At 44.5% G+C, this 16,462-nt stretch overlaps 1 protein-coding gene across 3 annotated transcripts in view; it reads right to left on the bottom strand.

The window, feature by feature from the left end:
- LOC144818569 (E3 ISG15--protein ligase HERC5-like) overlaps positions 1-16,462 on the bottom strand; it is a 511,308-nt gene that overhangs the window by 482,450 nt on the left and 12,396 nt on the right. For all 3 annotated transcript variants that reach the window (XM_078676100.1, XM_078676101.1, XM_078676102.1), the window contains exons 2-3: positions 16,214-16,337; positions 1,909-1,985 (exon numbers count right to left, since the gene is read on the bottom strand). In XM_078676100.1, the coding sequence (XP_078532226.1) occupies positions 1,909-1,985; positions 16,214-16,337 (201 nt within the window). The remainder of the gene's footprint in view (positions 1-1,908; positions 1,986-16,213; positions 16,338-16,462) is intronic.

Below are 16,462 nucleotides of genomic sequence, written 5' to 3'. Positions count from 1 at the left end.
CTTTAAACTTTAGAAATTAATAACCACGGTTCTACTGACAGAATTTTGTAATTTTGCTGTTGAATAATTTATTAAAATGTACTCTATTTTTGTAAATTGTTGTGGGGTTTATCTTGCGTTGTGTTTACACTTTATTGCTGTTTTTGTTCCAAGCAACCAGATGGTTAAGCACAGGTTAATTCAGTAAGTTTAGTTGTTCACCCTGACAGGGATTGTGGCTCTTCCTTGAGCATGGTTTCACCCCTCCTCAACCAACAACACAATTTCTCACAGCAATGGACCGAAGAAAAATAGGGGAATTACATGTGTTGCAATGCCTCTTCTAAGCAGGAAATTAAATCACAGAAAAAAAGGGCACACCATCCTGGATTGGGAATTTCAAGAAGCAAATACTGAAGAAATTACAATATTGGATTAACATAAATATAAGCCTTGTTATTCTACTATTCAAGGAGAATGAAACTACAACAAGGTGGCAGGTGAAGGCAGAAGAATCCCATGTTTGCATTGTTTGGGCCTTCATGTCCTGCCGGCTATTCAGCACTCTGCACCACATTTGAAATGCTTCACTGATCAGTTGCGACAACGGAGATGCTGGAGTCGACTGAGTGATGTAGCGGAAAAAGCATAACTGTAAAGCAAGGGCAGGAAATAAAGATGCATTTTCTTCCTCCTGAAAGGTATGAGACTAAGGGAACAAGCTGTTGCCTTCTGTGAATATCAAAGACATAGCTACAGGGGTTGTTCCTTTCCAATGTAGATTTTAAACTCTACAAGAAGCCATTGGGTGAAGAATTTCTTAGGCTGAAAGTTAATATGTATTAAAATGTCATTCAACAATACTGTTTTGTCATCCAATATCTCATTTCCTGCCCAACTATTATCAATATTAGCTATACACCATCTAAAAGCTAACATCTCCAAGATTATATCCTGCCAAAATGTTGTTCATTTGCCCAATTAACTGCAACCTCCAAAATCATTTCTCACCCTATGAACACTGCAAGGATGTCAGCAAGGCTGTCTTAATCCCAGTTCAAAACAAAGTCCCTTTGTTCCACAATAAAACCAACACAATTCATGCTTATTTGTCCACACTGTCATCTATTCTCTACACATCGGATGTTTCTCTGCTCACTAAAATCAAAGAAATGATCCGACCTTAGACACTGAGCTTCTGCCAAATTGTGCTCTGTCTTTCTCTGAAACTACAGCTGACAACTGAAACTACCTTGCAGTTAATCAACAAACCGAACTCGAAAAAAACTATTTTAATGCAAACTCAAGGTTTGTATCTTCCAGTTGCTCTTTCACATTTAGATCTGTCCTTATAACTTATTCTCCATATCCACTCTCCAGAAACACTGCCATCCCTGCATTTCTTTGTGCCCTATGACCATTTTGAACAACACCAGCAACCATATCCCCTGGTGAGTTTGAGCGTTCTATGTCAGATTGACAATTACATATAAATCACTCAGAAGACAGCTAGAGCCCAACCCACCCTATAGTAAACCCTTAAATAAAATGTGTTGGTAGTGGCTGTTGACATTGATTCTGCTGTGCCAGGAGGGCCTTTGCGAAGAAGATCTGATCTGCTTCCTCTCGGGCAAAGTGGTAATCAGTGAGAAAAGAACATTGAGTAGTTTTTCAGCTAATGTGAAATGGAAGAATTTCATTTCACAGTGTATGCTTTTGTTTATTGTATAACATAGACTTCTTTGGCCACACACAATACATTTGTCAACTATGATTTAACTTGCAGATTTCTGTATCACATCTTGAGCTATTCTTTCAAAACAATGTTTTTTGTTGCAGTATAGGTATGTTACAGCTCTCATTATATAATTTAACATAGACATCTACTCTTTGAAATAACATACCGGTTATGTAAAGTGTGCCAATTACCTTTTGAGAGTGCCATGCAGTGATGGTCACCACATGCAACTTGAATGATGCGTCTGTCATGTAAACGTTTGATAGGACTGTAAAAGAAAAACAATACTTTCATTGTTAAAATATTATTCCACTATATGCCAAAACACGGCATCATACTGTGACTGTATTACCCAGATCACGCTCCCCTGTAATAGGGATCAATAGGACTTTAATACGCCAAATGAGATGCAAGTGACTGTTTCAAGGTATAATCAAAACATTAGTACAAAATCAATTCACTTTACCCATGTGAAGCACAAGTTGCAAGTGAAGCTCCATCACAAAATAAATAATTCACTTATGCGCATCTTCACAACTGTGAATGCTACCACAAAATAAAGGAGAGAACCTCTCTCAGAAATTCTGATTTTCAGATGGACTGGGGCGAGGTCATCTTATTCTACTTCTCCTTTTCTACAACAGCTGTCAATATCTCAAAGTTTACCAATGCCAAAACCTTCAGCTGTTCTTTTGCACAAAATACTCCTGGCAAACTGCAGAGAAATTACATGTAATGTGTATGTGAGAAACAAACTTGACAGAGAGTCCTCACAGAGGTAAATCAAAAATATCTCTAAAGATGTTCGTGTCTCTTTCTTAAGTTGTATTGGCACAGCCCAAGACTTACTAGTTGTGGATTGCAAATACAATGCTCCAGAAGATAACACAGCTAACAGAATAAAGAACATAAGGTACAAACCCAGCTCTTAAAAAGACAAATGTATTAGCTGGTCAGAGATATGTTGGTTTACTTGTCTTCAGAGACTTATTTCAGACCGTGGGAGTGACACTTCGCTCTGTTAGACCCATGACTCCAAATGCTGCCCACTGTCGGAACAGAAGTCCTCTGTAAGGGCAAGTAAAGTGATGGTTCCCTTTCGTGGTCATATTTATGGATGCCTTCATTTTTTCCTCCAGTTAACCCTACAAATCTACTGGATGTGCTCTACATTTCAACATTGTAGATCATCAGCAGAGTTAGACTAAACTGACAGGGTGATCATCCAAAGTCCACCCTCAGCCTAAGTTAAGTTGTCTAGTGCCTTCTCAGACCAGGTTAAATGAAATGATAGGTGCTGGTAGTAGTGGCAGCAATTTTAGTTCAGGGGTACATACCTGTCTACACCAACTCTGCAGGAAGACTGCAAATTGGCTCTGTTCTTTAAGGGCACATCCAGTCTCCCATGACTCATGTCCTTTGCCAATCACAAATGTAGGATACGTGGGTGCATGTGTAGTACATGGGTGATACACAGTTCAACAAATTTCAAAATGGAACTCTGCCTTTCGTCTACACAAGAATGTGTGCTGTGATTTGCCTATCGGAGACATGACAATCTGCACAGCCCTACTGCCCAGAGCACCCCCACTAAAACTGGAATTATCCGGTGGATGTGAGATATTTCTTCATCATGTCCAATGTCTAGTGCTGTGTATATTCCCTGTGCTGGGTAAAACTCGCCACTTCCTCATTTTTCATGTGGTGCAGGCTATTCCCTAGCAATATTATTTATATGGCTGAACTATTCTTACTTGGATACAGGTGCGGGCCTTGAATAGTTCTTACTAGTGTAACCTGTTTAGAATTACTCCCACAAACCATATCATCCTGCAAAAAAGGAAGGAGATAGACTTCTCCCTGAAAGGAGGAATATTTTGAACTTTGAAAAAGTCAGCTCTTTGGTTGGCCAAACCTTCCTGTCTCATCTGCTGAACTATACTGAGAGTGCCCCCCTTGAGCTGCGAGCCTGTAAATTGTCTTGATTTCAGTCAGTCCCTTTTGATCAGTGATGGACTGCATTGTAAAAAGAGAAGCTGACCCCGGCCCACCTTGAACACCTGAACAACACTAAGCTGAATAACAAATCTCCACGGAGGATGTATCAACAGACAAGGCCATACATACATGAGCTAAGAGATCCCCACAGCCTAACAGGCCTGGAAAAGGTTAAATACCAAACACCAACAGATAATGCACCGCCTGGGTCTTTGTGCTGGAGATGCTTTTCTGCTTGAGCTAATTTGAGCTTGCATCATTACCAAACTGCTCATACCCTTAGGGTATCTGTATCACTCACTTTCAATTGCAGAGAGAAGCAAATATCTTTTACTCCCACTCCGATCACTATGGATGTAATCTGTTGGCTGCAGCCTGTCATGCAAATGATGGTGCCATGTGAACACTTTTTGAAGCCCGTTGCAGAGATATTGGACACAAAAGTCATGAATGGGCCCTCACCCTAACATCCAGTATGAAGTTACTAGCGGTGAAGATTGGAGGCTACTAAGTGCCCCACTCAGTTACTCTCGCCACCACTGGAACAGACTCATGGTGCCCGGCTCTTATTGAGATACAGGTGCTTTAACTTTTGGACCCCAGAAAACGTTGCTAGCACACTATGCACCGGTTGCCAATGGTAATATTAGGAGGCCAGTTAGGTCCTTCCGTGGTCTCCATCGATTAGCAGATCCCTAGTAGCCAGCTCACATAAAACACATATACCCTTAGCACCCTCAAAAAGTATTTTTTTTGACTTGGGTGGACCCTTGTTATATCAGCGGTGGTTGTTCTAGGGGAAGGAATTTGCCAAGGGTCAACATGCACCTCTCCCACCTTGTTGGACAGACAGGAAAATGCCTTTCTCTGACCACTATGCCAAGAACAATAATGTGGAATCAGGCAGGTACCCTGTAAAGGATCAGTAAATTGGAGGAAAGAGTAACTTAGACAGAATAAACAACTGAAGGCAAGAGGAAAGAGGCTTGCAAAGACACTTTCAGGAGCAAGGTATAGGTCCTCCAAGAAATTGTACTACACCGCAGGAAGGCTGGACAGACAGAACTCACGCTGGGTTCAAACTGGAGTTTCGACACTGAAGAAAAAAGAAAAGATCAAAATGGATGATGATCAGAAAGAAAAAAGGAGAACCACATAGGTGGCAAATATTTTTCCTGATTTACTGGGCTCCTTATTTAATAGAATACAGGAAGTGACAGACAAGAAATCTGGGATCCAAGTTGGATTGGAACTGACATATTTATTGAAGGGTGGCAGAAATCTTGTAACGTGAACGAGAAAGTAGGCAACATCTTCTTATAGTACAGTAGGAAAAGTGTTTTGCCATGGCCCTGGCCATAACATGCAGAATCATACAATCAATTGGCAAGGGAGGCTGTTGCCCGCGACAGTAATGGCAACCATTTTTACTGAAAAGAAAGCAGACTGGACAAACCTATTCACTTTGCAAATAAATGATCAGAACACTAAAAGGGAGGAATGTATGGTTCAAGTTACTCATAGCTAGACCAGGGAGGCGGAGTATATCTCTGTATGATCTTATGCAAATGAAGGGGTTTGTGCAACATAGAGCAGATTGCAATGTATTGTACCTCCACAGCACACTGATGGAGAAGGAGAGAAGGAGAGGTCTGGCTGTTGTTGCTAGGGATAAGTGAAGAAGGGTAGCCAAACAGACAGGCATGGTAGGTTTACGGTTTAGCTGCAGGGCACATTTAGTGAAGGTTAGCTTCAGGGAGGGATTGGACTCAGGTAGGCCTTTTTTCAGTTCAGTGTAACTGCGACTGAAAGAGCACAAGAACTAGAACACAACTGGTGCACTAGGTCAGATGAAGATAAGTCCCAGGGGTACCCAGGGCATGAAAGGCAGTGTCCACCCAAGTCTGCTGCACTGATTGTGCCGCCCTGTGTATAACAAAGTACAACATGGCTTCTGGTCAGTGACTGCAGCCTGGAAGGGCAATTTTAAATCTGCTAGTTCGACTTTGCCATTTAAACCAATGGCAAAGCCCCCACTTCCCTTAACAATATATGTAAGTCTTCCCTAACGAAGGCCTATGGAGCACTGAGGCAGGGAGCTGTATATTATTAAGTAGGACATATGCTTTTGATGTATGACCTAACAGCAACATTTCCAAATTGTCGTTTCTGCTGTGAAAAAACTAGTGGCGATATTGGTCAACACAGAGTTACCGGCAGACCCCTCAGTCCGGCTAACTTCTGAATGGGAATACTAAAATGTGTACTTCAAGGAGTCAAAGAAATCGTGGCATTAAATCCAACTTAATGGCCAAGTTGAATTTAATTTGAATCAAGTTGAATAAATTGAATTTGTGGAGCGGATGCAGCCTTACGGCTATAGAGGTCGACCTCGAAGCTGGGGAACCAGGTTAGAGTCTCGATAACGACGCTCAGCATCCTGTGATTCTGGGCAAATCACTTAATCTCCACGTGCCTAACAAAAAAATGAATATGTCCTACTGTAACGAAACTGGTGCTATGTAAAGAGCTCTGATACCCGATGTCTCGGGTCGAGTTCGCGCTATATAAAACTCAAAACAAAATGTTGCTTTTAAGGAAAGGCAACGTTCAAAAACTTGCCGCTCTGTTGCCCAGTTTTTCCTGAGGCTTTGCACAATTGCTGGCCATCAGACAGCCTTCTGCCCTCCTGGGAAGTAGTGTGAATGACTCCCAGGCTCAGGAATAATAGGAGCCTGCCACAGGGAGAGATGTTACCTCCCACTTGCAGCAGCCACTCTGGGTGTTGGCTCAAGAGGTGAGCTTCAAAGGCGAAGCCGCCTTTGGTGGGGAAATGGCGATCATGCTCCTAAAGGGCTGTCCCTTTGTTCAGGCAGACAGGCTGGTAGTGGGAATGGAGAGGGGATACCAGTGCCCAAACCGGTTTCCCCAGGGACGTGTAGGTCTTAGGTAGCCACACCTCTGGGGTGGGCTACCAAGCTCCAAACATCCAAGGAAGGATTCAGACATCTTGAGAGTGAACAGAATAATGCACTCTGGGATTGCTAGATGTCACATATAGCTGCAAATCATTAAAGGGTAGGAGGGATCTCTGTAGCCCATTGGCTAGTGGACACATCATCCCTCATGGCAGTTTCTGGGCATAAATATGGCCCCCCTGGCCCCCTGAACCTCAGATCATGACGGAACTGGTGAAAGGTCTGCCCTGCTGACCCCTGGGCCTGGCAAGAGAGGCTGCGCCGACTGCTGGGCTGCACCTGCTGCACCTTGGGCTAGCAAAGAGCAGGCTGTGACTGTGGCTCCTGGAAAAGTGTGATACCGCTGGACATGCTGTGTACAGAAACCGGTAGCCCAGTTGCAGCTAGATTTCTACTGGCTCAAAGAGGACTTTCAAGGAAACTGACCCCTGTGGCCAAAGTCGCCCCACCTTACTTGTGAAACAAGAAATAACCATAACAACACCCCATGTGGACAGAACAGTACTGTTGGACTTGGCCCTTTTTGCAGGGTCCTCCCTGAACTTTTTTGCCTTCCTCCTGTATTTTGTCTGACCTGTTTTTGTTGGTTTTATGACTCTGGGCACTTTACCACTGCTGATCTGTGCTAAAGTGCATATGCTCTCCCTTTTGACAATTGATGTATGGATTAGTGACTCCATGATTGGCTGATTTGGTTTACTTGTCAGACCCTAGTACAGTGCACTGCGTGTGCCCAGGGTTTGTAAACTAAATGCTGCTGGTGGGCTTGCAGCACTGGTTGTACCACTCACAGAAGCAGCCTGTAAAATGTGTCTCAGGTCTGCCATTGCAGAGCCTGTGTGCAGTCTGGTACTGCCATGCTGACTGGGCAAGGGCACCCACGTGCCAGTCACTAAACTTTCCTTTTTGTCCATATTAGTCACCCCTGTGGTAGGCCCAAGGGCACGATGCATTGTAGGTAATAGGTAGGACAAGCCCTGATGTCTGTGGCATGTCCTAATAGTGAATTACAGCCATTTTCGTTTTTCACTATTGCAAGGCTATCTGTTCCCCATAGGCCAGAATGGGCAGTTTGATTATAACATCTTATAGTCCTAACTGACTCAGGGAACTAGGTAGAAATTCGAGTTTAGAATGCCTGAATTCAGAATGATAAAATACATCTTTTAGTGAAGTTGGTTTTAACATTCTGTGTTTGAAAATACCACTTTTAGAAAGTAGGTATTTTCTTGCCTCACCATCCAGCCTGCCTCTGCTAGGTTGTGTATTCCTTTTCTGGAGTTTGAGTGACAGGGGCTGGGGGATTCCAGGAGACCGGGTGAGTCAGCACAGGGCTGAATAGAGCTACCTGCATGTAGATGGGTGGGAGGAGTGTGCCTGGGACCTGAATAGGGCTGTGCCTGCCTTCCACAATGCTGGCTCCACCTCCTGTGGTGCGTCTGATGTCCCTGGCCCACACTGTCAAAGGAAAGAAGGAGTCTTGTCAACAAAGTGCTCCAGGACTGCACAGAACTTGTTTGGACTGGGTACAGGACCCTCTGCCTTCAGAGGACAAATGATTTGCTAGTATGAATATTGGGACCCAGACCCAACCCAGACCCAAGAACTTTAGATCACTTTTGGGAAACAAGAAGAACCTTTGCTGAGGAGAGGAGCCAGAGAAACTGAGGAAGAGACTATCCCTAAGCTGAGTGCTGTTTGGGGGATTGGCCTGCAGTGCTTGCCTGACTGACAAAAAAAGGAGAAAGGACTTTGTGCTACTTTCAAATCAACTTGTAAAGGAACTCCAAGGGATCGAGATAGAGCTTGCCTCCTGCTGAAGTCTCAGGGACAACAGAATTAACCAACCAGCTCCCCTGCCTCCGCTTGCGGGGAATTGAAGTGGCTGCTGTTGAGCTGGGCATTCTGTGAGACTGCGTGTCGCTGGGAGCTGGAAGCGCTACTCAAGACGAAGAAGCGTGTAGCCACGGCAGCCGTTGTCGTCGCATCACCGGAGAAGAGTTTCGCCGTCGCAGCAGACGCCATCGCATCACCGGAGAAGTGTGTTGCAGGGCCTTTCACGGCTCAGAAGAATCGCTGAGTTGCTGCACGGCCGTCGGACGTGCTCGCATCGTTGTCGCATCATGAAGAAGACGTCATTTTGTTTCATTGCACCGGATCTTCATCGCATCACGGCGCTGCTGGTCGCATCGCCAAGGAAGTGCAGTAAGTAACTGATGTATCGCCTTCCCACACGGAGTAGAACCAACGCATCCCCTACGCAGCAGTAGGGACCTGACGCATCACCGTTCTTGCGTGAAAGGAACCGACGCATCACCTTCCCTGCAACACTTTCGTTGTATAGTGTTACGCATCCAAAGGTACATTGAATTCAAAGTGTTGCATTTTTCATCTAAAGAGAACTAAGGTATTTCTACCATTTTTAAAGTACAGTATTGTGGATTTTTGTCGTTTGTGGTCTTGTGTCAAATCTATATAAAAATACTTATTTTTATACTACAACGTGTGTGGTGTCCATCTGTACTGTTGTCACTGGGTTACTGTATGTGTTCACAAATGCTTTACACACTGCCTCTGAGTTAAGCCTGTCTGCTCGTGCCAAGCTACCAAGGGGGTGAGCAGGGGTTATTTTAGGAGTGTACCCCCTTACCCTGAGTAGACGCCAGGGTCCCTATTTGGTCAAAGGTACCTACCTCTGCCAACTAGAGACCCCACATCCAACAAGAACCCAGAGCATCTTTCAGCATCCTCAGTAGTCTGTATCCCCAGCATCATAACCACTCCATTGAAGTCTACAGCGTTACAGATTTAAAAAGTGGAACTGGACTTCGGACTGTTTTGGTGACCAGGTAACTGTCTAAATACTCCTTAGTGCGCCCCTACCCCCCCCCCCCCCTCCCCATACACCATTCTTTCGGTCAGATTTGTTGGTCCACTCGGGCTGGTTTAGCCAAACACAACACTTTCAAACTTTTTTAAAAACTAAAAAGCTAAGATTTGCATTTTACATTAAAGTCTATACCTGCAGTACCCTCGGTGGATTTTGGTCTTCTTGGTGTCTAAAGGTTCATATACATATAATCCTTTTTTAGAAATTGGTGTCAGAATTATTTTGTGTTGTGTAACTTTCTTATTTCGTTGTTTGGTGTTTTTAAATGCTTTACGCTAGTTTCTTTGTTTAAGCCTTACTGCTCGAAGCCACAGCTACCCAGGGTTGGGCTATATTTTTTACAAACAAATCTGACTAGACCCAAGACAGTTTTGCAAGTGTAGTACATGGCAAGGTCCCACAACCATGCCATATAATACACCAAAATCATCACAAAGAGGGCCCATCATTCTGATAGCCCAGAAAGATGGTGGAACCTATATGAGGTAACCTCAATTTCTGTTGACTAAAATCTTGTGGATTGGACAAACCTACCAGTCACTCTGAGATCAATTTCTGAGGGAACCTGCAAGGAGAAAGGTTTGTAAAACAAGGATCCTTGGGTCCACTCAGGCACGACAACACTGCTGTAAGATATCTAAGACTTCAGTGAGGAACCTGCCATTGAACACTCTTCCCATCGGGAGGGTGCCTATGTGTCTGCCTTCCCTTTCAGCCAGTATGACAAGGGTAGCTTGCCAACAGCTGCTGTTAAAGCTGCACATTTATTTGACCCCTTTTTCAATTCCAGTTTGAAGACTCAGTGGGCTGGAGACTAGGAGATAGGGCATTTGCTAAGGGTGTTGGTTATTGGCCCATGGAATGCAGATAGATTTCAAGATCAAGTCTGAACTTGATCTGGATGTACCTTGGGCTCTTTTTGATCAGGTTTTGACTGGGGATCCTTACAGTTGTATGCTAGTTGAACTATTCAGTTCACACATTGTTTCAAATGACTTCAGAACACTTGAGAGTGTATTCAGAGTTTGATGGCCAGTCCGCCTTTCAACCCGGGCAGCAGAATAATTTACACAGCTCCCCAGGTGAAAGACTGTCCACTATATTGAGAGATCTCTACAAGGCAGTGCTTTCAGAGAAGCTGCCACCACAGGGGCTGCTCTGAAGGCACTGGAGCTTTGCTGAGTGGCGCCAAGTTTAATAAAGTCAATCAGCAAAGTTTGTTTTTTTAATGCAACTCCCAAAGCGTGAGTAATTTTTTAGATAAACAATAAAAAATGTCCTGATATGCTGGGAGTTTTCTCCCAGTGGGTGGGGGAAAAGTTTTACTTTCCTGTTCGTGGCTCCCAGGATTTTCTTCTTGCTGGTCCAGAAAAGGGAAAAAGTACATCAGAACGTCTGCCATAAATAGAGCAAATTGTCAGAGGTACTTAAAACATCTGACCCGAAGTATGTGGGGTCTATGGTTTCCCATGGTCGAGCCAGCAGAGCCTCTGCAAAAGTAAACATAATGGTTCGCCCAACTCTGAACAGATCATGCAAACCAGGAGTTTGGAGAAAACAATACTTCACCATGTTGGTTGCAGAGTACCCTGTCCACCAAAATCTAAATAAGCCTGTTAGCTTTTCACAGCCCATTCTACTGCAGGCCTTTCCTATCAAGGCAGAGGACTGTCTGGCTTTCTAATACATATAGTGAAAGATCCACCTGACTCCATAATCTGGCGTGGGGTACCATCCTCACTTACTCTTTGTCAAACTTTAACACCATCAGTGACCTGTACATTTGAGAACAATCTGTTAGCACTGCACCATCGCCAAGCATGCTAACAGGCCACCTTATATTTTGATACTTTCCTCAAGAAGTTAAGAAAATAAAAGACTTTGGTCTAAATTTACAGTTTATAATTCACAACCAGTAATGTTTATTCTCAATATAGGTATACCTTGACATACACTGCAGTCCAGTTTATAGTCATTTATAGCCCTATAGATGATGGGAAGATGTGTGACCTCTCTAATATCCCCCCTCCCAAGAGTTCTACCCAATTGTCCTGCTTTCTCTCTTGTAGTATCGTCTGTAGCCAATGAGTGACATACACCACCAACTTAGGAAAAACCATTACATGGGGCACTATCTATTATTAACCAAACAAACTTAGGAAACTTAAACCCAGATTTAGAAGAGGGTGGTTACAGGATTTTTGTCATAAAATAACAGGAAGTCTAGCAGCAGAAACAACTGTACCTACTGTGTAGATGCTACCAAAAATAGTGATTGACTGGATCCCACAAATAGGTTTCTTACTCATCATTTTGGTAAGCCCATTCTGAAGGGAAATAGTATAAAACGAATACCTCCAATTTTTAAAATGTATCACATTAGAATGTGGCCCAGACTTCTTTTATGTGAGCTCCCAAAATTATATATTTTTAAACAAATAGCAATTTTACTAATTTATTCCAAATCACTACATTAACTCCACATTTTTCCTTTCCAACAGAATCTTTCTCAGACCGAATCAGAGGCAACTAATTATTAGTTAACTAGCAGCCCGTCCCGACGTTGTCCGGGTATGAAATAGAATGTGTGTAATGTGTGTATTCAGATATGGTCATTCGCGTGTTCCCCCGCTTGAGGCCCAGCTGCAGCCCTGGTTGATGTTAGCAGGCGCGTGTCCCCCGATTGAGGCCCAGCTGCAGCCCTGGTTCATCTTAGCAGGCGCATGTAATTAGTGTAGTGATCCGCCGCCTGAGCCCGGCTACAGCCCTGGCTGATGTTAGCAGGCGCGTGTAATTTGGTTTAATGTGATAGTTCAGTAACAGCGCGCATAAGAGGCTGCAGTAATTGTCCCCGCAGACACGCTCAGACGCGTGTGCCCCCGCTTGAGGGCCAGCGGTGACTGTCTAACAATTAGAATTGTGTGAGTCTTGAATGATTGTTTCCCGCTGTTCTTATTTTTTTATGACCCACACCGACGCTCTTCGGCCCGAGTGCCCGAGGCCAAGCCACACACTGCGTTCGGCCCTTTCAGACGCACCCAGGCCAAGGCACACACTGCATTCGGCACCCCCAGTATGTGTGAGACAACGGGCAGTCCCCCAGGGGAATCTTGCGAATGGTTACTTACCCCGCTTCGAGGTGAACGCCTTTGTGACGCCCCCAGCATACTGCCACAGCAGACAATCTGATTAATGTACAACCCAGATGGCATGAAGTGCGGAACGTAGCACACGCCCCCAGCATTTGTCACGCCCCCAGCGTGCCCCTTGATGCGGCGCAATTGGCCCTTCATATGGCATGAAGGGCGGACACACGCCCACATCATGGACACACGCCCACAGCGTTTGTCACGGCCCCAGTGTGTCACGCCCCCAGCGTGCCCCTTGATGGGGCGCAATTACGACTCAAATGGCAAGAAGGGCGGAACGTACCACACGCCACCAGCGTTTGTCACGCTCCAGCACACGCCCACAGCAGAATGCAGACACGCCCACAAGGGACTACTTTGCTGGCACGGTTCTTTTAGCTTTTAAATGTATATGGTGGCCGTCTGCATAGACTATGTCCTTCTGCTGCAACTGCCCTTTCCAAAGCTGTATTGGGTGTTGTGATTGGTGCTGTGGTTACTGAGATTACCCGCCTCAAAGGTTTGGGCTCTCTCTTCATAATATTAGTATGGATATATTGATACCCCTCAGTTCCTTTTCGCCAGAATTTGCAGCGCTCTCTCGACGGTTCGTAAATCCCCGCAGCAGAACCACGCCGCATTTAAATCCACAACCAATTCCCCCAGCTGGGAGAAAAACGGGACGAACTCGCGTTTGTCTTCACTTATGTGCTTTTTTATTTAATCCTCACAGCATGGAGTTTCTCAAGCAGGCAGGCACAAATCTACGCATTTGGGGATAGCATATCCCTTGTTCACGATCAATTTGGCTCCAGGCTCTCAGTCTCAATATAGTGAGTCACATTATTACATCATTTCTTGTTTGCTGTTATTTTGGCCCTCGGCCTTCTGGATGATGTAGTTTTTTGCAATTTTTTTAATACTTTTTTTATCAGTCTGCATAGCCTATGTCCTTCTGCTGCAACTGCCCTTTCCAACGCTGTATTTGGTGTTGTGATTGGTGCTGTGGTTACTGAGATTACCCGCCTCAAAGGTTTGGGCTCTCTCTTTACATTATTAGTATGAATATATATATACTAGCAGCCCGTCCCGACGTTGTCCGGGAGCAATTAGGCTTCAGGGCCCCCGCCAGCCCCGACGTTGTCCGTGGGTCCCCTGGAGCCTTCCTCCATATATTGCAGTATTATACCTTTATGTTTACTTTGTACGCTTTTGTAGCAGCCCGTCCCGACGTTGTCCGGGAGCAATTAGGCTTCAGGGCCCCCGCCCGCCCTGACGTTGTCCGTGGGTCCCCCGGAGCCTTCTTCCATATATTGCAGTATTATACCTCTATGTTTACTTTGTACGCTTTTGTAACCTGCACACGTAACTTTTTCCTCCTGTAATGCACTGTTTGGCTCACTTTTTTAATGCTCCGTTTGCTTCCTCTTGCTACCTGCACACGTCACTTTTTCCTCCTATACCTCTATGTTTACTTTCTACGCTTTTGTAACCTGCACACGTAACTTTTTCCTCCTGTAATGCACCGTTTGGCTCACTTTTGTAATGCTCCGTTTGCTTCCTCTTGCTCACGATGTACGCTTTTGTAACCTGCACACGTAACTTTTTCCTCTAGTAATGCACCGTTTGGCTCACTTTTGTAATGCTCCGTTTGCTTCCTCTTGCTCACGATTTTCATTTTTGCTTCATTTTTCCGCCGCTCACCGCTCCTAAATAAATAAATAAATGACCTACCTCATCCGCCGCTCACTGCTCCTCCCCGCCTGTCCGACGCTCCTCACAGCCTGTCCGCCGCTCCTCACCGCCTGTCCGCCGCTCCTCACCGCTCCTCCCCGCGCCATGTCCGCCGGTCCTCCTCGCGCTCCTGGACGCCGCTCCTACTCGCGCTCCTCACGTCGGGCACGCACGTCGCGGCCGGCGCTTCTTCCAAGGAACTACTTTTTTTTCCGGTGAATTTTTTAAATAACGTATATTTATTACGTATATATAGCCTATGTCCATCTGCACACCCTGACGATTACAACGATATATCGGGTGTGTGGATTGGCGCTGTGGTTCCCGAGTTTACCCGCCTCAAAGGTTCAAAGTTCTTCCTTTATAATAGTAGTATAGACCGCCGGTCCTCCTCGCGCTCCTGGACGCCGCTCCTACTCGCGCACCTCACGTCGGGCACGCCCGTTGCGGCTGGCGCTTCTTCCAAGGGACTACTTTTTTTTCGGTAAATTTTTTAAATAACGTATATTTATTACGCTTATATAGCCTATGTCCATCTGCACACCCTGACGATTACAACGATATATCGGGTGTGTGGATTGGCGCTGTGGTTCCCGAGCTTACCCGCCTCAAAGGTTCAAAGTTCTTCCTTTATAATAGTAGTATAGATTTATCGTGGCAAACCTTTGAGAAGATGTACTTACAACTTTGACAGAGTGCATGCTTAAGTTTCAATATAAACTATCAATACAAAATGCAAGTGAAATATGGTCTTGATAAATAATGCAAATTGTTTTCAAATTGTGACAAACACTATTGTTGAGGCAAAAAATCTAATTGGATTTCACACTTTAAACACAGTGGAATTTGTTGAACTCTGGAGTGACTGGCAATAGGAAGGTATTGCTATATAGTTTGTCACCCTGCTGCTATAGCTGTGCTCTGACTGTGAAGAAATAACAAAGTGAGTGCTGTTGCGAGTTGGGTCAAACCACACCTTTGATTGTCTAGTTTCAGGGATTAGGAGGGTTTGAACATAGTCTGACTGCATTGATTTTACTGCTCTTTTATGTCTTACCTTGGCTATGCTTTGCCTGATGCCGTACGACAAAATCACAAAAAAAGGAGGACAATGAAACATGACTCCTGTGTCCTAGCTGTGGTTCCCATGTTTTTGTTCAGTTCAATAGGTTTTGGATAATTGCCTCATGAACATTTTCATATGTGTAAATATATTTCCTAATATGACTCATACTGGCTGCTAGCCAAACTTGAGCTCTTGGAGAAGACCAAACAATTGTGTCACGCTCACAAACTAAGGCCTGCACTCATTTGAGGACATACTCAGGCCACTCCTGGTAATCTACACAGAATGCAAGCGATTAGGCTGGAAGGAGAGAAGAAAAGCACACCAATACTCTCTCCTAGCCAGAGTCAATCACCTAAGCAAGTGTGGCATAAATGGACAAATTGTGTGGAAGTGTGTGGTAACATGAAGGACGTCTGCACATGCTCCTGGATTCCTTTGTAGCAACCTTCTCAGGGTTAGGAGTCTGAACACACGGTGCCATAGAACAAGATGAAGCTCAACTACCCATGTGGATCTTATGGTTTCTTCTGAAACCAAATTACTGTCTGGCACAGAAAATCTTATGAACCTGAAGACCGAAACTCCCTTTACTGCTAAAAATACAAAACACAGCAGTGAGAAAAATGTGTGGAAACAAACCAAAAAAAGCACCAATTATGCAATTGACAGAAAAAGAATAATGCATATTATATTTCCTACTGAAAGGGTGAGATGCTGGCCACATAGTCATGTTCATGCAGTTTTCCGTCAGCAGAGAGCAGGAGCATGTTCGATAATCCACAGTCCACAGCAGTGACCTTCAGTTTTCCTAGTGAAAAATACTCTATAGAAGAGAACAAGAATAAGGTCAGTTTACATGGACATCGACTGAGGTAAGAAAACATCCTATTAGACCTTCCGTTTTATTCAATTCGTGAAATTACATTATCTGTGATATTTACAATGACT

Source organism: Lissotriton helveticus, chromosome 2_1, assembly GCF_964261635.1.
Source record: "Lissotriton helveticus chromosome 2_1, aLisHel1.1, whole genome shotgun sequence".
Lineage (NCBI taxonomy): Eukaryota > Metazoa > Chordata > Amphibia > Caudata > Salamandridae > Lissotriton > Lissotriton helveticus.
This window is presented reverse-complemented; position numbering and strand designations above follow the sequence as displayed.